This window comes from Hyperoodon ampullatus (assembly GCF_949752795.1).
Source record: "Hyperoodon ampullatus genome assembly, chromosome: 10".
In the NCBI taxonomy this organism is placed as follows: domain Eukaryota; kingdom Metazoa; phylum Chordata; class Mammalia; order Artiodactyla; family Ziphiidae; genus Hyperoodon; species Hyperoodon ampullatus.
In genome coordinates, this window is record NC_136923.1 from 2344696 (window position 1) to 2368377 (window position 23682).

Sequence of the window (23682 nt, forward strand, 5' to 3'; positions counted from 1 at the left end):
TTTTGTTGTTGTTTTTGGTTTTGGGGGGCTGGGGGGCGAGCGGAATGCAGGATATTAGTTTCCCGACCAGGGATCGAACCTGTGCCCGCTGCAGTGGAAGCACGGAGTCTTAACCACTGGACCACCAGGGAAGCCTCTAGGTGATGGGTACCGTTAAAAGATAATTTTCAAGAAAATGTAAGATCATGACTGTCATTTAATTATGAAATGAACAAAGAGCAGACATACATGGAAGTTGGTAATGTTGCAGGGAACCTGCAGATGGACACAAAACTGGCTTTTCCATGGTGGAAGTTTATCCAGATAGAATTCGTTTGTGTAGATAAGAGCCATTTGTTCTCCCATCATTCCTACAACCTACAGTTGGTCAAGGGCAGTGAGACCCCAGAGTGAAATAGCCCAAGGAAGTGATCTAGAATCAAGAGTCTAAGTAGTGCATCATTTCCCATTGGAGGCATCCCATACTTTTTTTGTTTTTGTTTTTTTTGGCTGTGCTGGGTCTTAGTTGCAGCACGCGGGATCTTTAGTTGCGGCATGCGGGATCTAGTTCCCTGACCAGGGATTGAACTTGGGCTCCCTGCATTGGGAGCGCAGAGTCTTAACCACTGGTCCACCAGGGAAGCCCCCCCATACTCTTTTTAATTGCAAGTTTCCTTACAGCATATGAGTTGATAATGCTATTCTCTCTACTTCTTTCCTTTCGTGTTAAAATTTTTGAACACTTGTTTTAAAAATGTTTTTGCTGGGCTTCCCTGGTGGCGCAGTGGTTGCGAGTCCGCCTGCCGATGCAGGGGACGCGGGTTCGTGCCCCGGTCCGGGAAGATCCCACATGCTGCGGAGCGGCTGGGCCCGTGAGCCATGGCCACTGAGCCTGCGCGTCCGGAGCCTGTGCTCCGCAATGGGAGAGGCCACAACAGTGAGAGGCCCACGTACCACAAAAAAAAAAAAAGTGTTTTTGCTGGGGAGGCTTTGTGAATTGAAGCCCCAGTGGTTACATATTAGGTTTAATGTACTTTGATGACATGATATGAAATATGGTCTTTATTTTAAAGCTGATGTACTTGGGAACAGTTTCTTCTTCAAGTATCTGTTCTGAGAATGATGGCCCTTGTGACAAGGTATGGGACTGCTGGTACTCCTGTATTCCTAGTATCTGACTTGGAAGCAATACCCAAGGTTTCGAGCCTGTAGACCCTTATACTTTGGGCAAGAGTTTGCTGCTCTAACTAGCATTTCCCGTGGGGGTAACTCCACCTGTGCGCTTCAGTGTCGGAGAGGTAAATGCCGTGTAGCCACAGTTTTGTATTCCTTTGACCTTATTCTTTGGAGAGGTGGAGGGATTTTGGTGGTGCAACGGTGCAAAAGTTGAAATTGAAGTTCACTGTTCGGAAGACACAAACCAATCTTTGGAACTAAAGGGCTCTTGCATACCCTGGACAGCCAGCGGCCGTTGAGAGTCCTTCTTAGGTCTTCAGTTACATGTGAGCAGTGGTGGGCTGCCCTGCAGGGAGAGTCCTGTCTGGGGTCTGTTGACTGGAGACTAGCCGGAGCCCTGGGGAGGAGAGGTAGCACGAATGCAACCTTCACGTTGGTAGCCTGGCCTTTGGCCACCGCTGTGTTGACTTGGGGAGGAAGGCTGCTGGCTTAATGGTGCTCTCCACCTCGCCCTCCTGTGGGCTCTGGTTGGATCTGTCTTCCGTTGGTTTCCACCTTTCCTCTCCTAGGAGGGTAAAGGACACCTTTGCTTTAAATCTGATAGAGCTCAGCCTGCCTCTCTGACTTCTTTCCCTCTGTCTTGGTGGCATGTTGTATCACGTGACCTGGGCTTCCTTGCCTGAGATTCTGGAACATGGACCCGTGAGCGGTGGCATTAACTTGTTGGCATCTAACCTGACCAGGAGTATTACATTCTGCACTGTTTGCTGTACTTGTTTTGGAGCTTTAAAAATTGCCCAGTGTGGAGACAGATTATCACTTACCTGACGGAATTTTTTTTTTTATTTTGGCTTCTTGATTAGGAAGTGGCCAGGAAGAAACTGTTTTGAAGTGTAAGTCTAGCTGTGTGAGACACCTCAGTCACCATGGCTCTTCCAGGGGTGCTTGAGAACAAAATACGTGTGACCACCTTCTACAATCGCATCCAGCTGCTAAGAGGCTCTGATGAAACTCTCTACACTGTCAGGAGAAGACTTTCACACCTAATCAGAGGAGGATTTCAAGATGTGGTTGACACTTTCGTAATTTTACCTTACGCAGGCAAGCTGCTCCTGTTGACCAGTGTGACCTGTGTCTGGTCCTTGATGCTTCTGTGCTGTTCACAGTATGGTTTGCTTTCAAGCAGTTAACTGAACCTCGGTCTCAGTGGGTTACCAAGGACCTCGGGTAGTGTTTGGACACTCGTAGGCTGCTAGGACCGGTGGCTCCAAATATTTAGAAGTGGTTGTGATGCAGCCAAGATCTTGCTGTAGCTGTAGTGTTCTAACGAAAAGCTCGCGTGTTAACTAATACTTTCTAAAGTTGGCTCTTGAGGAGCGAGTATCGTTACTGTGTTTTCAAGAGTGAAAGAAGGTGGGCTAGATAATCAGTAATTAATGGCCGTAAATCGAGATTTGAGATGTCTGAGGACTATCTACTAATGCTAGTGAAATCCTCCAGGGTTGTTACACCAGCACCATACCATAAAACTTACTGTGAGGATGGAAATGTTCTCTGTCTGCGCTGGCCAGTGCGGTGGGTGCTAGCTCTGTGGCTTGTGAGCACTTAAAGTGGGGCTGGTGTGGCTGAGGAGCTGTATTTGATTTCATTTAAATGGCTAGTGCCTGCTGTGTAGGACAGCACAGGCCTAGCCCGGACTTTCTCAACCACGTTTGATTATCACACCTCCCTTCTGCTCCACAGGCCTTTTTAGATTTTTCCCCCTAATTGTCTCCCCTACCCCAGTAAAGTTTTAATACCATGGATGTACTGTGTCTGTCTGCTTTTATATTGTGGCTTCTAGAGGGCCACAAACCATTGTTAATAACACCCCCGCTGGGAATGTGTGGCCTGGACTAACCAAGGGTTGGCATTATCAAGAAGCTTAGCCCAACGGCAGTGCACTTCCTGAACACTTAGAATGACTGCTGAGGCTGGTGGTACCTGTGAGTGCAGTTAAGAACATCACAGCTGAGTGAGTTTTTAGAGGTTTGTAAAATTCTCCACATCCTTATGGCATCACCGTGTGTTAGTAATGGACGGTACTTTTACAAAGAGGCAGGCATTTTAAGAAGTACACTGAATCTGATTCAGTCAGAGGTGGGCAACCGGGAAGTTGAGTGATCTGGAAGCCACGTTGCATGGACAGGAGTTGAGAAAAGATGTTGGCACTGGTGATGGAGTGTCGAGTGTCTCTAAATCCCTCTGCAGCCTTCAACAGTGGAACACTGCACAGGATGTACTTCATGGTCACTGAGTGTGCAGGCGGGAACTGGGCGAGGTGTCGGTGCCACGGAAGAAGTGTCTCTGCTAACAAAAGCTCAGGATAAAATGACTTCTAAGAACCGATTATGGCTGAGTTTAAGGTGATTTGGCTTTGTTCTACACTTGACCTCACTGTTTTTTTTTCCCCTATCAATCTGTTTATTTATTTATGGCTGCACTGGGTCTCCGTTGCTGCGTGCGGGCTTTCTCTAGTTGCGGCGAGCAGGGGCTGCTCTTCATTGCAGTGCACGGGCTTCTCATTGCAGTGGCTTCTCTTGTTGCGGAGCATGGGCTCTAGGCGCAGGCTTCCGTAGTTGTGGCTTGCGGGCTCTAGGCATGCAGGCTTCAGTAGTTGTGGCGCACGGGCTCAGTTGCTCTGCGGCATGTGGGATCTTCCCGGACCAGGGCTCGAACCCATGTCTCATGCGTTGGCAGGTGGATTCTTAACCACTGCGCCACCAGGGAAGCCCCCTCACTGTTTTTAGAATCACATAGAACCCCTTGTCCAGCAAGGAGTTGTGAAATAGCCAGCTGAATTTGGCCACTGAAGTTTTCAGTTTAACACTTGAAAGCTACAAAACAGAATGCTTTGTTCAGCTTACAGAGAATTATGATGGCCTCCTTTTGAAATAAGAAGTGTTTGTAGTTTTCTGTAGGTAAACCCCAGCCTCCAACCCAGTAACTGACCCTTACTGGACCCTCAGCAGGTGTTTGAACTGAACTAGGTGTGCTTACCCTTAGGTCATGGTTAGTGACCACTGTTACTGAAAAAAATGGGGATACGTGATTGGACATGTTTAAGTCTGAAGCATGGAGGAGGGACTGCAGGACATGGGATGTTTTAGTCTGAGGTCATCTGATCGACGTGGGTCAGGGTCTTGGGAGCAGTGCGCCACCCCCTCGGGCGCCAGTGCCTGTGCAGTGAACGCACAGCAGTAGGAGCAGAGTTAGGGATCCAACTGTACGGCACCCGGTGACCCAGTGCCCGCTGCTCAGTTCGGCTCTTTCTTCCGTGGCATTGGCCATGGATCTTCCTCCAGTGACAGGTCTTAGGCCAGACATGGCTCCACTGCAGTGTTTGCTGATGTACGGTGCAGGGCCTCAGTGCTGGTATACAGTGTGGTGTTAGGAAGCACGTAAGTGAAGGTGCGATTTGTCTTGGATGAGTGACTAGAACCTCAGACACAGTTACGTGGGTTAACAGGCGAACATAGCAAAAGTCAAACAGGTAGTGTGAGAGGCCGTAGTGGTGAGATTTGGAAAGGGAAGTAATACTAATTGACTAGATGTAAGTTTTTATTCACTGTGAGAAAAGCCCTCATGTCATAATAGCCACTTACTGAGCAGATTTAATGAGCCAGATAGAGCTTTCTCTGCACTATCTCATTTGTAGGGGATGCTCATTTTTCACATGAAAACACATTTAAGTTCACACAGCTGGATGTGCGAGATGGGATTTCATCCCATTGTTGTGACCCAAAGCCCATAGTCTTCCCATGGCTGTTGCACCTCCCCTGTGGAGGGGTAGCCTTTAAACTGCCTTGCTTGGTCCATTTCTAAGCATCCTTCTCTCCCTGGTGTTCAGTGTAACCATTTATCTGTCTCCCTGAGAGTTTGGGAGCGCCTGCTTCTGGTTATCATTCAGTGGGGCTGTGATCGCAAGTTCCTTAAGCAAATTGGAATGGGACAGTCAGAGCAGAACTGTAAAATAGAACCTGGCCTGGTGCCTTGCACTTAGACAGTGGAAATTTGAATGTTGGAGAAGCCCGTGATTCTTGTTGGAAGAACGATGGGGCCAGACTGCCTCATTTCAAATCCTGGCTCCAGGGACTTCCCTAGTGGTCCAGTGGTTAAGAGTCCACCTTCCAATGCAGGGGACGTGGGTTTGATCCCTGGTCGGGGAACTGAGATCCCGCATGCCACGGAGCAACTAAGCCCATGCGCCGCAACTGCTGAGCTCTTGCGCTCTAGAACCTGCGCACCACAACGAAAGATGCCGCACGCTGCAACGAAGATCCCGTGTGCCACAACTAAGACCCGACGCAGCCAGATACATAGATAAATAAATACAAAAAAAAAAAAAAAATCCTGGCTCCCGGATGACTAGCTGTGTGGCCTTGGACAAGTTACCTTACTCTTCTGTGTGTGTACATCTTGAGTTCTAGGGAGAGGCTGCCATTTGAGCCCGAGCGGAATGGAAAAGCATTGCAAATGCCAGGACAGTTCTCCCTGTGGCAGAGGCTGGTGCCCGAGGGGTGGGGACGCTTGCTGTGTGCCTCCTTTTACCTGCCTGATGGTTGGACATAATCTACCCGGGCTAGAGCTGAGGAGCAGCACCGAGGGCTGCGGAGGCCTCTAACGGAGCAGCGCTGTGCGCGAGCGGCCACCAAGTCCCCTCTTGGCCCAGGCAGACCTTAGTGAGAGGCGGGGCTCGCCGCAAAAATGATCCAGGCCTGGGACTTCCCTGGTGGTCCAGGAGGTAAGACTCTGCGCTCCCAGTGCAGGGGACCCAGGTTTGATCCCTGGTCGTGGAGGTAGATCCCGTATGCCGCATCTAAGAAACCCACATGCCACAACTAAGAGTCCGCATGCTGCAACTAAAAAAAAAAAAAAGATCCCGCATGCCACAACGAAGATTGAGCGTTCTGCAACTAAGACCCGGCGTAGCCATAAATAAATATTTTTTTAAAAGAAAATGATCCAGGCCTGGGGAGGAAACGGAGCTGCCAAGGCATTTCTTTATGTCTTGTGTAATCCGTCTAGATTTTTGCCTACTCCCTTAAACCTTTACTGCTAAAGGATCACAGATCACTGCACACAAGAAAGTAATGTCTCCATCTTTTAAGCGAGAGCACAGATGACAGTTAATACTGTGGCGGATCCAGAGAATGTGCCCCGGTGAGAATGGTCAGCCAGGCTTTTCCTGCTGAGTGATGGGCAGGAGGCTTAAAGTCTTCATGTGAATGGGCGCTAGCCTTGTGCTCGGAAGCTCAGCATCATCCGTGTGGGCCGAGCCTAGAAGAAGGCGCTCACGGGGGCAGCCCCTGGACCCGTGTCTCCACCAGGGAAGGCTGTGCTCTCCAGGCCCGTGCGGGGCCCCGTGCGAGTTGTCCCCAAGCCCTCACGTGCGGGGCCCCGTGGGGAGTGGCAGGCGCACCTGAGACGGAGCATTTGGCGGGGAGATGAGGCCTGTTGGGAGCAGTGTTGCCATGGGAGACGAGGCGGCTCCCTCGAAAGGTTGCCTGGAGCAAGGTTGCCTGGAGCAGCAAGGTGGCTGTGCTTGGGCTTCGTGTGCAGCTCAGGCCTCCCACCTTGGTGACGTTGTACTCCCGTGTCCCGCCCGTCTTGGCCCCAGGCCTGACGCTCCACCGTCCGGCTCTTTATCATCTCAGTCCCCTAGCAGTTTCCTCTGGGCCTCCTGGGACTGTCTCTGAAGCTTACGAGGAGTTGAAGACAGTAAAGCATCCTGACAGTTTGGACAGACTGAATGCTCCTTCTGAGGCATCGTGTGTGCGGCTGTTTAGTCCTGCTTTGGAAGATGTTCGGTATTTCTGGCGGCTGGGTTCTCTCTTCTACACCACTCTCATCTTGAAGTCCATGTTTGTCCTGCCCTGGGTATCGTTTGTCTTCTTGCCACCCGGCAGCAGCCTCTAGGAGGCAAGGCCCGCCAGCATTGTTCTTCATACTCCTGTCCAGGGAGCGCTGATGTCCCCGTGTTAGCACAGGGGTGTAGACTGAAGTCATAAATCCAGCACAGTTAACAGTGAAACTTAAGATGTAAGATGTACAACTGTATCTTTTAAAAATAGATTTGATTGCAAGATGACCCTAGGCCCTCTAGTATTGGAGGAAAAGGGAATATGATGAAATTCAAATGAGTTCATGGTTTTCATAGTCTTGGAAATCCCTGTAAACTATAACATGGAAGTAGGTGAATGTGAATCTCAGAATGCCTGTTCCTTACCAGATCCTTGAGTCAGTTAAAGCAGTGCCTCTTGAACTTTGCAGAGTACAGACTGATTCAGCAAGGCAGGAAATGCCACATGTCCTGCGCACTGCCCCCAGCCATTTACGACCCTGGTGTGGGCACCCTCTTCGGGCAGATTCCATTCCAGGTTGGTCAGAGATACTGGCAGCATCTCTGCTTTTAGTGGGGTTTTCCTACAGTGAAAGGTAACTGTCACTCAGATTCTTTATCACATCTGTATTTTGATCCATGTCTGTCCTCCACTCAGTTATATATTTGCCACTTAAAGACGTTTTGAGCATTAACCAAGCAAACCATATGCTTAATTGAGTAAAGACCTTCTCTTCTTTATGTCAGGGTCACTTCAAACTTAGCATGTGTCTAAATCGAACATAATTCCCTTCCAAAGAACGCCTGGCTCTTTTTCAGGGTTCCCTGTCCGAGGATGCTTTGGGTTGCGTTGCGTGTGAACCCGGGCGCTTCGCGGCGCGCCCCTCGTGTCCTGCCTTCTGAGTCCAGTTCAGCGCGTGGTGCTGACCCTCTTTTCTTGGCCCCGGGAGCACCTCCGTTCCCCTCAGTCTCCCCACAGCTCTGGCGCAGCCCCCTTGCCCGGAGGTTGCGCAGCCTCTTCACATGCGCCGTGGGCTCTCCCGCTGCTGAACGCTGCCCGCCCGCCCGCCCCCACCCCGCGGCAGGCAAGCTGATGGCTCCACAGCGTGAACACTGCTGTGTCAGAATCGTAGAGGGGGGGCTGCTCAGTGCTTCAGGGCCCCGCCGTGGCCTGCTGGGGCCCCTGTGATCTGGCCGTCAACCCCCAGGTGTTTGTTTCTCCCTGCCACAAGGCCTTTGCATGCTGCATGCGCTGGTTTTCCTGCCAGGGAAAGTTTGGCGTGCTTTTCCTGCTTCCGATCCAGATTCAGTCAGATCTTCCTGGAGGAATCCTTCCCTGACTCTCCCAGCTAAGTTAATTACCCTTAAAATTAATTCAATATGTCTCAATCACGGTGGTGTTTTAAAGTAGTTGGTCACCTCCTTAATGCGCTATGTAATGAAAGAGTGTCTCTCCCTACCCCTTGGGCCCTCACAGTGTCCTTTTGAAGGCTTCTAGTAACATCTTCTGGCTGAGTTTCCCGCGTGGAGGTGGTGGTTCTAAATGGAACCTCAGACCAGCAGCCTGTTCGCTAATATCATTACAGTAGAAGTCTTACTTGGAGCACACAGGATATGCATTATCTGCAGACCACGTATTTCAAGCTGTATAACCCCAGTGTCTCAGGACAGACGGCACCCGTGCATGGCAGCGGCGCTCGGTTAGAGGACCGCAGTCCAGGGCAGAGAGCCTTTCGAGGACGGCGGCAGAGGTGAAGATGGTCTTGCAGGTGACTGTCGTCCTGTCCTGCACTGCCCGCAGGCTTCCACGTGGTCAGAGGGCCATGCCCTGAAGGTTGACCTCTTCCACCCAGAGGGCCCTGTAGAGCCCCATCCTCGCCTGGCAGCACGGGAGAGTGTCGCGGACACAGTGGAGGGAGGCTTGGGTCTGTCTTGGGCTCTGGGGAGATCAGAGGAAGCTTCTCAGTGAAGGTGGCATTTGACCTTAAGGGAGTGAGGAACAGCTCACCACAGACAAAACCTGGTGCCCTGGGGGTTTATAACCAAGATTTAAGGGTTTAAGGTTATTCTGAAACAGTTGTGTTGAATGAAGGGAAATTGGGAACTGGACAGTGGAAGGGCCCAGAAGGTGTGCTAGGACAGGCTGATGACTTAGGGGAGAGGAGAACGGTGCAAACAAGGCAAAGGCGAGTCACAAGTAAAAAGGACGCCTAACTGCCTAAATGGCTGTTGTACTTTCAGAGGTAGTGATCGTCGTGACCAGTTGCTAAGTTCTGTGTTCCAGTCTAATCATGTCTCCATTCCTAGAACACCAGCACTGTCCTGAGTGCCCTGGAAATGACTGAATGATTCCACAAAAGTGGCTTTTGGCCTCCTACACTTTTCTCTCCTTCACTTCCTTGCACCTGCATTTGGTCCCTGCACCACCTGATGGTGGAGTTTCAGAACATCTCCAGTTTCCATCTTCCTTTATTGGTGGGACGTTTTTGCTGCTGTTCGAAGTTATGACGTCAGTTTTAGTTCTGTAGCCTTTAAAATGTTATTCAGTGATGCTTTCTTTTGCCTCTCCCCTGGGCTTAGAACTTGGAAGCCATTTTCATTTTTAACCCAAGCCAGTCTGTCACACCCCGTCCTTTTACCTCTTTCTTGTAGTAGAATATTTCCTGGATTTGCTAACCCTTGGGTCGTTAAAGTGGCCACGCTTCAACTCTCATCCCCAAGGACACGCTGGCCACCCTTAACAACACTAAGTTGTCTCAACCTTCCTGCTTCCCCAGGTGAGATGAGCAGTTAAAATGCTCATTAGCCTGGAGACAGTCAGTAGTGAGCTTGCAGGGGAAGCAGGTGGTGATGGGAGCTTACTGCATACATCAGAGTGGTCTGTTTGAGCTCAGGCCTCTGGGTAACTAGTCCTCCTGCATGGATTTGTGACCTGTGTTCCCCAGGCCCATCAAGCAGACCTCCCTTCTGCAACCAGCATGACTTCCTTCCTCCCTTCCACCTCCTGGCTGGGAGGTGCTGGTGAGAGACGTTTTTTATTCACCTTACAACATTTTATGGCTGTTTCCTGATACTTTAAAACCCTTGCACAGTGCCTTTTAGCCACTGGAATGGAAGTTGTCTTGGTGGTATTATTGGCTGAAAATTCTGATCTCATTCTGACTTTTCTCTTTTCTTCTTAAGCTCCTCTGGGATCGGAATCCAAATTCATATTTGTGTTACCTTTTTCTTTCTCAAACTGATATTAAAAGAAGTTACCTGTGGGACTTCCCTGGTGGCCCAGTGGTAAAGAATCTGCCTTAGAATGCAGGGGACGCAGGTTTGATCCCTGGCCAGGGAAATAAGATCCCACATGCCACGGGGCAGCTAAGCCTGTGCACCACAACTACTGAGCTCCTGTGCCTAACTAGAGCCCGCGTGCTGCGAACTACAGAGCCTGCGCACCACAACAAGAGAAGAGAAAACCCGTGCGCCACAACGAGAGAAGAGAAAACCCGCGCACCACAACGAGAAAAGAGAAAACCTGCGCGCCACAACTAGAGAAGAGAAAACCCACATGACACAACTAGAGAGAAGTCCTCACACCACAACAAAGAGCCCACATGCCACAGCAAAAGATCCTGTGTGCCACCAGTAAGACCCAGTGCAGCCAAAAATAAATAAAATAAATACATAATAAATCTTAAAAAAAAAAAAGTTACCTGTTCTTATCAAAACCCTAACATAATTTTTTGCTAGACATTTCTTTTTTTTTTTTTTTTCCGGTACGCGGGCCTCTCACTGTTGTGGCCTCTCCCGTTGCGGAGCACAGGCTCCGGACGCGCAGGCTCAGCGGCCATGGCTCACGGGCCCAGCCGCTCCGCGGCATGTGGGATCCTCCCGGACCGGGGCACGAACCCGTGTCCCCTGCATCGGCAGGCGGACCCTCAACCACTGCGCCACCAGGGAAGCCCTTGCTAGACAATTCTAACCTCAGATTTCTGCGGTGGCAAAACTAACACTCCTGCTTGCGCCGCAACCAGAGGCTGATTATCACAGATGGCCAGAGATGATTACCAAGCCTTAATCGGGGATACATCTGCCAGAAAAGTTCGTCAGATATTTTTGTTAATGAAAACAAATGTATAAAGTCTTGATTTCTCTTCCAGATATTCCTTGTGTGTTAAAAGTGTGAATTGCGGGCTTCCCTGGTGGCGCAGTGGTTGAGAGTCTGCCTGCCGATGCAGGGGACACGGGTTTGTGCCCCGGTCTGGGAGGATCCCACGTGCCGCGGAGCGGCTGGGCCTGTGAGCCATGGCCGCTGAGCCTGCGCGTCCGGAGCCTGTGCTCCGCAACGGGAGAGGCCACAACAGTGAGAGGCCTGCGTACCTCAAAAAGAAAAAAAAAAAAAAAGTGTGAATTGCATTTACTACAGGAAATCTCAGGTGTTACAAAAGTAACGAGACCAGTGTTATGAACCTCCCTGCCTCCCACCAGTGACTCAGCCTCAGTTATCATCTCACCCCGTCTTTGGCTGTGCACATGGTCTCACACTGTAGGTTATTTGAAGCATGAAATGCCTTTATGATCTTGGTGATCAACCCAGTGTAGTGGCTGAGATGAAGGCCTTTGTAATCAGTCCTGGGCTCCAGTCTTATGTCTGAATACTTTTAGAAATGCAGTGATCACTTAGGAGCTTCTGTTTCCTCATCTGTTAACTGGGAATTCAACCCTATGGGCTTGTCCTGAGGATTAAGTAGACGACCTCACGGAGGCCTGGGGTGCAGTTCACTAGCTGGAATTTGCTTCTTGCTGTTTCATGGGCTGTGCCCTTCCACTCTTTAGGTCCTAGTCTGCTTCCTCAGTTTGGAAAGTTAAAAAAAAAGAGTCTGCCTACAACAGACAGTACTGTTGAGCCTGACGACCAACACGGTAATATTATGTGAGTTCAGATGCCTTCCCCGTCTCTCCACGTAACCTTCTTCAAAAGTTGATCAGCAGACATTGCTTGCCTCCCTCTCTCGAGCCTTGAAGTCCATCACTTTGGGGAGCAAGAAGACTGCTGGTTTCTCTAATGGTCAGAAGCAGAGCGCAGACTCTTGGAAGGCAGCGGGATGCTGGTTAAAGTTGAGGATGGTACTTTTATTCTGCTCAGAAGCCTACAGCTGGTGAAGTCTGTGTCTCAGTGTTGCTTCCTTCGCGATGTTACATTTAGACCGTGTGTGCAGTAAATCACATTCTAGTAGGTAAAGTAGGCAGAGACCATCAGACAACTGAGAAACAGGTGGTGGAAATGTTTGACTCTACTAATGTAAGGAGTGCAAATAGGACCCGTTGACCCTCGTTTGTAGCTGTCTGTCTGATTAGCAGTGATTTGTGCTAATGATAGCTGGGGGCGGTGACATTGAAATACTAGTTCATTGCTGGCATGGGTGGAAATAAAGTTATTCTGGAAACTAAGTTGTCCGCGTATTTCAAAGGCCTTTCAAATACTTACACTATTTAGCTGAGTAATAACTCATTTGTGAGTCTGATCAGATTGTATACATGGGTTCATCTCATTATAACTAAAAGCAACCACTTAATAACAAAGGAGTGGGATTATCCATATGCTGAAGTATTGTCAGCCTTAATAATGTGGGAAGATATTTAATATAGAACAAAATGGGATGCGAAGTTATGAACAGTATGATCTCAGCCGTTTGAAGGAAAACTGGAAAGACTTATACCCTGATGCTAATAGTGATTGCTTGCTTCTAAGAGATGGAACTGTGTTTGGCCTTTGTCTTTGCTTCATTCTTTTGTACTTTTCTGAATGTTGTACAATTCAGTACTTTAATGGGGGCAGAAAAGTCAAGTGTCTGGTTAGGCTGTAGCTGTTAAAGGTAGGCAGCTTGGAAACACAGACCAGGTAAAAATGTTAATGGACTATAGAAAATCAATTGGTTTAACTGTCCCAGCTTTGTTGAACCTTTAGCACTTGTTCAAATATTTCGTGCCATCGTTAGTTTTGTATCAGACACACATGTAAACCAGAACACCAGTTTTTGACCTCACGTCAGTGATTTTCCAAACCTTATGTGTGCACCTCAGTCCCCAGAGGGAGCTTTTTTAAGTGCCTGGTTCCTGGCGAACCAGGGGGAAGCTGGTACTGCTGAGTGGCAGGGCCGTCAGGTGTTGGGTCTGGACTTACACACCTGTTAACTCCAGCTCTGCCACTTGATTGCTGCGTGACCTTGGACGTGATGACACCTCGTTCAGTTTCATCCCCTGCGTTTTACACCGTTGTCTTGACGGCTTTGCAGACACTTTGCTCTCACCTCCTTGGCCTTGCATCTCCCTATAGAGCCTCACCTCCACTTGAGCATAGTCAGCGTGTTTCTGATCACCAGGCCAAGTCGATCTACCTCCAGGAACTCAGACTTGGCGGTGGCCCGCCGACCCCCAGCGCCCTGCTCTTCCCCTCCCCAGCCCTGTGTCCTCACCGCCCTCCGCTGACCCCTCTCTGTCAGTCCCCTTCTGTCCTCACTGACCCTGCCTAGCCCAGAGCTGGGAACGGTGTTTTCCTGATGTTTTTACCTGCTTGGGGCTTCCTTATTTTGTCTGCCTTTATGGCCAGCTGGCTGCTGTGCTTCAGCAATGAGGAAAGCGGCAACTCCAGCTGATGGGGGGAAGTTCTGGTTTTTGATTCATTCCACGGGAAACACTATACGTGAGGGAAAGAATCGATTCAGCGTGTGGAATAGTGAGTGTTCTAGAAGAACGCACCCCAGAGCACGCTGATCAAGTTTGGTTTGACAGCAGAAGAAAGGAAGTGTGTTCTGAATATATCTTATTCTAGAATGACTTTTAGAGAGCTTCCTGGATTAATGGATGCTATCTAAAATGTTCATTTCCAGGCAACGGGTTAGGGACCTCATACAGTTCCTTCCCTTCTCTCTGCCTGCTTCCCTTTCTCCTGTAAAAGTGTAAAAGGAAGTGCTCTGTGCATTGAAGAATGGTTTTCCACTTAGAAATTTCTAACTTGGTAGGATTTTTAAAAGTAATTTCAGTCTCCGAAAATTCATGAAGGTGGTGATGGAAATGGGTGACAGAAAGCAGAAGCTGCCAGTGAAGGTTTTAAAGCCACTGCTGCTTGTGGCAAAGGTTGTGTTCAAGGTTTCGTTTTGTTTTGTTTTTTTCTTAGCTCTTTTCTAGAAACAAGTGCCCCATTCTTGGTCCTGGAGAACATTAAGTACAAAAACATAGCTCTTAGCTTCTGCCAGTTTGAAGCCGTCAGCGTCCTGGTGAAGCCAGCTGGGGGTTTCCTCCGGGCCGGCGTCCTGTTTGCAAAAGCCCGACTGTTCACAGGCACCGAGCAAAGAGGAAAATCTGCCTTGAGGTGCACCTCATGGCGAACAGGAATATTCTTGCAAGCAGAAAATTTACCTGAAAAATCAACAGGTGAACATACTCCTCCAAAATGGAAGTAGCTTTTTGAGTTTAAAAGAAATGCACTCTTCACATGAATATAAAGAAAACGAAATCATTCGGAATCCCACCACCCAGGAAAAACCTGCTAATCTTGTATGTATTCCTTTCAGCTTCGTACATAGCCGTCCTTACATTTACACCTTTACTCCTGTGGGAATCTGTTGTGGGAGATGAGGTTTAAGCACATTAATTCTGGCTCTCACCACGTGGTGAACCGTTCGTCCTTTTGCTGCTGAATTTTGTGACACTGGACATGCCGAAATTGTTCCTTTCTGGAGTCCCTTCTGTTTATTCCGGCCCATGGTGTTCATACTGTATTTTCATAACGTACTTTGCAAGACTGTCAGGCAAATCCCTGTCATTACTCTTTCTTTGAGAGGAGTGGGAGGGGCTCTTGTGCATTTATTTTTATGGGTAAAGTTATAATCACTTAATCCGATTCCAGAAAAACCTTGGAATTGTTTAAATAGGGAAGAATTCATATCTTTATATGAAGTCTTCCTATTGGAGGTATTCTTTGTCTCAGTAAAATTGTCATTTTTCTCATTTAGATGCTATATGCTGTTAATCACTGCAACAGTGGTTGCAGTGTAAATTTGGAAAATCCTTCAGGAAAGTGAATTAGCAAAAGTTATGAAAATGTTTATACTTTTGACTCAGTTACCCCCGTTCCTAAACAATACCCATAGGTTAAGGTGGACAAAACCCTTTCCCGTGAGTGAGAATTTGCCCTTTGTTTAACTTTCTAGCTGTTTCCCTGGAACCCCACTAAAGGCAGTGTGGTTTGTGATAAAATGTCTCCTGGTTGGTGATTGCATGTGACAGATGGGGAGGGGCTGTGAGTACCTGATGGGCCCCAGGCCCCTCTGGAGCACAGTGGCTCTCGCGCTGGACGTGTCCCTCGTGGGGAGCCCCCCAGGAATGAGGGCTCAGAGCCAGGGTGGTGAGTCCAGGCCGCCTCCCTGTGCCTGAGCTGTCTGCGGCGTGGGCCGTTGCGAGGTCAGCCAGCGATCCGTGTTCCTCAGGGCCGGCGTGGCCTGCGATAGTCGCGTGAGTTTGAGCCTAAGAGACCTCCCCAGCGGCATTGCTGCGGCCCAGGAAAATGACCCCACAAATGGGAGTTCAGAGCTGTTTCTTATGGCGTTGTTTTTCCCAGATTTTTGATATATTAAACAAAAGGTAGGAATGGCTATTAAAATGCATAATTCACTCAGAGAAATATTAGACACTGAGACTGTCATGGAAGCAAGTACTGGAAAACAAGGCTACATAGTAACATGGGAGAGACAGAATACCGGGTTGTGTGTGGGGCTGGGCGAGCTCTGATGGGGACTCGGGACTTACCGGCTGCGCCCTCCGCTGGGTTCTGGGGGTTCTGTGACTGGGTGTGCAGGTGAGGAAAGACGCTCAGGTGTCCTGCTCTGCTGCCCAGGAGGGTCAAGGTGGCTGCACGGGCCCACCTGCCACTGCTGTGAGCAGAAACCTGAGAGGACACAAACGTGAGGTCTGTCGTGTGGGAACAGGATGGGTGAAGTTTGTTTCTTATTTCCTTCTAATATTATGAAATAATACTGGATGCACCGTGAGCCTTACTAAACCAGGTCATGGAAATCCCTTTTCCCATTCTCAAAATCAGTGTCTTAAACATTCTTTAAGAATTTCTTTGCAAAGCTCACCCTCTTTTCATACCTTTCCTTAATTTGCTCTTTGGATTTGAAACTTGTCCCAGCTGTCATAATGTGATCTCTAGCCCAAAATTTGGTACCAGACCTTGGGGTGAGACTCTTAAACTTTGGTCAAGGTGGTCCCTAGGGAGGAAGGTAGGGCTGTGGATCTCGTGGGTGATATGGGTGATTGGGGGTGTGTACCTCTAACTGCAGAGAGAACAACAGCAACCCTAGATCTGATGGAAGAGTAAAGGAAACAGGCAGAACTCGGGCTTGTCTTATGCCACACCAGCTGGCACTGGTGGGCACTTCATAGACAGAAGCTGGTGTCAGCAGAGACCGCACAGACATGAGGCTCGGGGCTCTGAGACAGCTTGCCCAGGCTGGGTCGTGGTGCCTGCTGACTGCCTCTGCTTTGACTCCCGCTCCCACCCCACTGCTGAAGCCTGGAAGACACCGCTTTCAGGCGCGTGGGGCTCGCCATCTAATCCGGCCTGTGGCGCACTAGCTGGTTCTGATATTTTCTCTCAGATTCCTTTTGATACCACCAGCTGAAGGAGAACAGTTGACGGCCAGGCATCTGGAGACCGAGGCGTGTAGCTGAATTACTTGCCTGGGCTCTGTGACTTACCGCTTCTCTCACTGCCTTCTGGACTCTGTTCTGTTGTTCATTCATCTCGGTATTTGGCACACATTAAAATCATAGCACCAACATTTACTAACCACTTATTATATCCTAGTCAGTGTCCTGAGCATTTTTCTCATCCAGGCCTCACATCACCCATGGGACATAAAAACTATTTTCCCTATGCCAACAGGTTAAATGACTTGCCCCGGGTCACACAGCTGGAAAGTGGCAACGCCAGAGGAGCATGGGATCGGGATTTGCATGCTTAAGTCACCCCCACCGTAGGTAGGCAGTGCGGTCATCCTCACCTTCGGGACGCCAGGTGGATAAAGGTGAAACTAAAGGTAGCTTTTTTCAGAACCAGTCCTGACTGTCTTGTTTTCCCAAACTATGGAAAAATAACAGGCTTTATTTAACCCACATCCTTACCTACTTTGCTTAAGTATAAACACTTAATTTCCCCCAGCTCCACTGAAGGTAGGAGTCGGCTGTTGCCCCGTGACTGTTAGGGGTAGTCTCCTGCCCTGGCTATTTCAGTGTCTCCTGAGGATAATGGCCAAGGCTAGAGGTTCTCAAAAGGCATAGGTGCCATTTCTGAGGCTCACATGCAATCATAAATTCCTGATTCTAGAGGAGGTTGCAGCTCTCTCATGGGGATCAGCTGCCTGAGTAGTGCTGCTCTGGCAGTTTTTAGTTAAGTCACTGACATTGGGGTCCAGAATTTAGGACTCCTGCTTTCTTGAAAGTTGTTCATCTTCTGAAAGTGACTGGGTCAGGCCCTGAGGACTGAGGGGCAATTAAGACAGGAGGCCGGTCTTGATAAGTAAATTGACCATGCGGTCACGTGGTGGCAGAGAGTTGAGCGCAGATTAGGCCTCTGACATATTGTCTGGTCGAGGCTGTGGAAGGCTACCTGAAAGGCTTTCTGGGGAAAGGTGGTCTCAAGAGCTGCGAAGTCAAATATTAATTTGTGCACTAACCCAATATTTGATAATGCTCTGCTTGGTACTGGAGAATAAAACCGTGGGGAATAAAACTGTTTTCACAGAAATTATTAGGAAAGGGAGAAGAGAAACGAATATAATACATTAAAATATCAAGTGCAGTTGACCCTTGAACAGCACGAATGACGCGACCCTGCTTGGTTGATACTGTGGATGCAGGACCGCAGATGTGGCACCGCGGATGCGGAGGGCCGACTGTTAAGTTTTAAGCGATTTTCAGCTGAGTGGAGGGTCAGCGCCCCTAACCCTTGAGATGTTCAAGAGTCAGCAGTAGTGGTGAGTACTATGAAGAAACAATAAGGCAGAGTAAAGGATGGACAGCAGAAGGGGAGAGGGTGGGCCGCTTCACTTCAGGTACAGCAGACGGGGACAGGGTGGGCTGCTTTACTTCAGGTAGAGGGGTCGCCTCCAAGGGGTGACGTGTGAGCAGGGACCTGCCTGAAGCAGGACCCAGCTGTTGAGTAAATGGAGCACTGATCCCGCATCCAAGTGGGAGAATCCTTCCTTCAGACTCCTCCCAGGGGCGGATGGCCCTGGCACGCTGTGTGGCCGAGCTCTTGGGTCCAGAGTTCCGGTACTGATGCTGTGTTCTGTCGAAGGCCCTGGACGGCGGGGAGCAGCCGGCAGGAGGGCCCAGGCTCAGTGCTCTTGGGGCTGCCGAGATGTCCAGTGCCCGGGGAGGTGGTTCCCCTGGTGCTCCCATCCTGCTAACGTGCGTTCTCCTCTCTTCCAGCTTCAAGGATGACCTCGAGGAAGAAAGTGCTGCTGAAGGTTATCATCCTGGGGGATTCTGGGTAAGTGCCCCTCCTAAACCTGAGCCAGCACGCTGGCCTGGGTTTACATTTCACGCGCTTGGAGCTCATGCCCTCTGTGCTGACATTTGCTGCTTCCATCTCTAATAGCCATGGCATTAGGGCCCTATGTTTCTGTGCTCTTAGGAGCACAGCAAAAATCTGAATGACCCCTGGTCAGGTAGTCCTTTGTTCCCCAATTTGGGGCATGATTTAGGGACAAGGGTGGCTCTTTGAAGTCAATTAATGATAGTTTCATGGGGGATTTGACTTCCCTGGTGGCGCAGTGGTTAAGAGCCCGCCTGCCAATGTAGGGGACACGGGTTCGAGCCCTCCCCGTGGCTCCGGGAAGATCCCACATGCCGCGGAGCAACTAAGCCCACGAGCCACAGCTGCTGAAGCCTGCATGCCTAGAGCCCGTGCTCCGCAACAAGAGAAGCCACTGCAATGAGAAGCCTGTGCACCGTGAGGAAGAGTAGCCCCTGCTCGCCACAACTAGAGAAAGCCCGCGCGCAGCAATGAAGGCCCAACGTGGCCATAAATAAATAAATAAACAAGCAAACAAACAAATTCATTAAAAAAAAAAAAAAGAGGATCCGCTTGCCAATGTATGGGACACAGGTTCGATCCCTAGTCTGGGAGGATCCCACATGCCGTGGAGCACCTAAGCCCGTGTGTCACAACTACTGATCCTGCGCTCTAGAGCCCGTGAGCCACAACTACTGAAGCCCACGTACCTAGAGCCTGTGCTCCACAACAAGAGAAGCCACCGCAATGAGAAGCCCGTGCACCACAACGAAGAGTAGCCTCTGCTCGCCGCAACTGGAGAAGGCCCGCGCACAGCAACGAAGACCCAACACAGCCAAAAACAAAGAAAATATATTAAAAAAAAAAAAAATCATGGAATCCCTTTCCCAAGCTGGTTAGACTAGGGAGCGCTGTTTATGTAGGCTTGTTGCCGTTGGCGCCGTGTCCACGAGATGGAGGTTTGGGGTGCACTGTGCAGCACACGCAGACCCCAGAGACACCGTGGGCTTGGTTCTGGACCGCTGCAACGAAGTGGGTATCGCAGTGAAGGGGAGTCACGTGAACTTTTTGGTTTCCCAGGGCGTATAAAAGTTATGTTTGCACTATACAGTAGTCTCGTAAGGGTACAATAGGCTTATGTCTGAAAACAGTGTACACACCTTAATTTAACTGCTTTTATGGCTAGAAAATGCTAACCATCGTCTCAGCCTTCAGGGAGTCGTAATATTTTTGCAGTAACATCAAAATCACTGATCGTCGTAACAAATATACCAATGAAGAAGTTTGAACTATTGCGAGAGCTAACAAAATGTGACACAGACATGAAGTGAGCAAATGCCATTGGAAAAGTGGCACCGATAGACTCGCTCGACACAGGGCTGCCACAGACATTCAGTCTGTAAAAAGCGCAGTTTGCACAGAGCGCGTTAAAGTGGGCTATGCCTGCATCCTCCTCCTGCTGTGCCTGCATCAGTAGAGCCTGGGACTGGAGAACTGGGTTCGGGTCTTAGATCTGCCGCTAACCGGGTAACTAACTAGTTCTTTCATCACTGTTAAGATTCAGGGGGTTCCAGGGGGAGCTTTTCAGACTTGGCATCTAAAGTGAGCCATGAAAACTTAGACTGGAGGCTACATATTTTTAAAAACAATATGATAATAAATGCAGGTGCACGTCCTTATTCCAAAGTTCTTTTTAAAAGGCAGTGATTTTTCTACCGTGGCTGGGTTTTTTAATCACCCAAGGGGCCTTTTAACAATTAGCATTTGCCCAGTCCACTGGGTGGGACCTGGTTGGCGGTGCTTAAATACACGCGCACTCATCTCTCCCCGCCTCCCCCTCCTCTCCCTCTCCCCCCTGCCACTCACGTACATTCTCCTGGTGCCTCTGGTATGCTGTCAGGATTGAAAGTACTGTTTTTAGCCTGTGTTACCCAAACTTGCTTGATTACAGATTTCCTGTCTTTTCCCCCTGGAAGTTCTGGTGCACGGGACCAGGTGGAGAACACTGCCTTGGGCTGTTTGTATTTCCAGGTCCCCTCTGCATGTGAAATGAATGTTCCTTTGTGAAAAGGAAGGTACTACTGGCCGTGATGCGTTGTCTTCGGCCTGTCCTAACTAACTCATCACCAAAAAAAAAATCACACACTGTCTCTTGCTGAGTTTTCTTACTGGAAAATACCTCTGGAGGAGCATACTTTGAGGTAGATTCTGGTTTGGTGGAATATTGGTGCTTCTTTCTGCTTCAGATTTTAAACTTTGAAGCAGCAGATTGGTTAACTGGTGTAAATGTCTGCTCGGAGCCAGTGGCTTCCTCTGGCTATTATTTGCTTGGACTGAATAGCAACCACTAAATGGAGACACACCCAAGGCGGCAGAGATATTTTTGGACTAGTGGAGCGATCTTATTGCTGGGGCTGCTTTTAGAAGGAGCGTATTTGTTGGCATGCTTCTGGAAGGAGAGAAATAATACCAGGCTCCACCAGCTATACCAGAACCTAGAAGCAGCCTTTCCGGGTCTGGCCGCATCTGCACCCTGTGTTGTCCCAGGAGAAAGCATGTCATCAGGCGAGTGAACTGGGAAGTCCTCCTCTGTTGGGGGTGGGCAGGGCCTTGTTCTCCTGCAGGATGGGCAGGTTCCTTCCGAGCGGCAGGCGTCAGAGTCCGTTTTCAGCGCCTTCCTAGTTGAGTTATACTTGTGGTTTTTCTCCAATTTCAGAGTCGGTAAGACATCACTCATGAACCAGTATGTGAACAAGAAATTCAGTAATCAGTACAAAGCCACAATAGGAGCAGACTTTCTGACAAAGGAGGTGATGGTGGATGACAGACTGGTTACGATGCAGGTAAGCGCATGTCTCACCTTTGCCAGCCAAGCCTGGTCGTTCCGTCTATACCCCTTTTCATACCCGGGCATTTCCCCCTCCCTGTTCCTTAGATCTCACTATTATATTCATGGATAATTGGCTTATAGGTAGGATTGCCAGATAAAATGCAAGACATCAAGTATGTCCCAAATACTGTGTGAGACACACGAAAAATTTTTCGTTTTTTTCCAGAGTTCAAATTTAACTGGACTTCCTGGTTTTCATTGTTTTTTTGCTGTAAATTTGGCAACCCACAGGTTCCTGTCTTATGTCTCCAAAATGTGTAACTTGTCTCTTTCCTAGTACCCTCGTCTAGTTCTTTAGGCCAAGAAAGTCTTTGTGTCTCTCCTAGGTTCTTACAGCAGCTGTTAAATTAGTTTTCCTGTTTTTCTGGCTTCTTATAACCTGTCCTATCTGTAGCCCTTAAAGTTGTGTTTCTATTAAGCCAATCTGGTTTTTCACCTATCAGCTTAATCGGATTTCAAGGGCTTCCCTTTCAACAGTTAGGATAGAAACAGATTTCTTCACATGGCTCTTTAAAAGCCTTCACATTCTGGCTGCAAACTGTTCTTCACTTTTTCATCTCCTGCCAGTCCTTCCGAATCATGTGCTGCTCTTACAAAGCTGTAGCTGCACGAGTCTCTGCTTGCTCGGCCCTTTGGTCACAGCTGCACCCATCCTGAAGTCGCCAACTTTCAGCCCAGATGTTGTCTTTGGAAGCTCCCGCTTCCACACCAGTTGTTCCTTACTTTCTCTGCTAAATGATGTCCTGGGGAGACTAAGACACGGGGGTCCTAGCGAGCACCGGGCTCGCTGAAATGTTTGGATGGTACGGGTTGCAGATAGTTTTTACATGTGACAGCTGTCACATGCTCCCAGGGGAACTCAAACCTCCAGGATGAGGCTAATGTGGCTCCCCCGTACCGCAAGCATACACACAGAGGTGTTCAGTGTACAGCTGGAGGTGGGCAAAATAGGTCAAGGGGATTAAGAGGCACAAACATCCAGTCACGCAATACATAAGTCCTGGGGAGGTAATGTATAGTCGGCAGTATTGTAATAACTTTGTGTGATGACAGGTGGTAGCCAGACATCGGGGTGGTCCTTTTGTAACTTACAAAAATATAGAATCAGGGCTTCCCTGGTGGCGCAGTGGTTGAGAGTCCACCTGCCGATGCAGGGGACACGGGTTCATGCCCCGGTCTGGGAGGATCCCACATGCCGCGGAGCGGCTGGGCCCGTGAGCCATGGCCGCTGAGCTTGCGCGTCCGGAGCCTGTGCTCTGGGAGAGGCCACAACAGTGAGAGGCCCACGCACTGCAAAAGAAAAAAAAAAAATATATATATATATAAAAATCACAGTGTCGTACACCTGAAACTAATATAATATTGTACGTCAGTTATACTTTAATAGTAAGTGTGTGTGTGTGTAACTAAAGTTTGAATAAGCCAAGCTTTTGAGAGAAAAGGAAATGACCAGATAACAGGAAAGAAGAGAGGACTGAAAGCCCATCATAAGCTCAGGGGCTCCTGCCATGGTGATATGTGAATTTATAGTGGGGACTTGATTTCTGTCATCAAGGACAAGAGGCGTGAACTGCACAAGGTGTGGGCCCAGAACTCAGAACCCCCTGCACACATAGACACACACTCATCTAGGACCTTGGAAAGATGTGAAAACAGGACCCAAAACCTCAGCCCACAGAAGTGGCAAAGCCGGCATGTGGGGTGCAGGCTGGGGCTTTGCTGCTTGCTTCCTGGTTGGAGACTCCCAGTCCCACTGTGCCCGTGTGTGGATTCTCAGTTTCAGCTCTGCCAGGCACAGAGAGTTTAGTCTGGAGGATCTGACATAACTCTCTGTCACTCCTGGCAAAAACAAAGATGAGACCACCCTACAGGGACAGAGGATGAGCTCAAGGGGAAATAATGTCCTGCAGAAAATGCTCACAATGACTGGAGATTTCTTGGAATGGGAACCATAAATGAAAAGGGGCGCTATGAAAAATGAGGATACGGGAAGCCTAGCAGAACTTCAAGAAGTGAAAAAATAGTCACTGAAATAAACTGAACAGTTAAACCTCAGATTAAACATAGCTGAAGAAAACAGTAAACTTCAAGATTAAGCTGAGCAAATTACCTCAAGGGTAAACTCAAAACCGGAGTGCCAAAAATCAGAATCCTAAAAGCAGCTGGAGAGAGAAGACAGGTTCCAGA

At 49.0% G+C, this 23682-nt stretch overlaps 1 protein-coding gene across 2 annotated transcripts in view; it reads left to right on the forward strand.

The window, feature by feature from the left end:
• Positions 1-23682, forward strand: part of RAB7A (RAB7A, member RAS oncogene family) — a 69636-nt gene that overhangs the window by 34946 nt on the left and 11008 nt on the right. Inside the window, exons 2-4 of one of the 2 annotated variants that reach the window (XM_079712356.1) lie at positions 16974-17127; positions 18521-18581; positions 21322-21448. In XM_079712356.1, coding sequence (XP_079568482.1) covers positions 18529-18581; positions 21322-21448 — 180 coding nt within the window. In that variant the 5' untranslated portion in view covers positions 16974-17127; positions 18521-18528. The remainder of the gene's footprint in view (positions 1-16973; positions 17128-18520; positions 18582-21321; positions 21449-23682) is intronic. The other variant, XM_079712355.1, reaches the window with a different exon arrangement.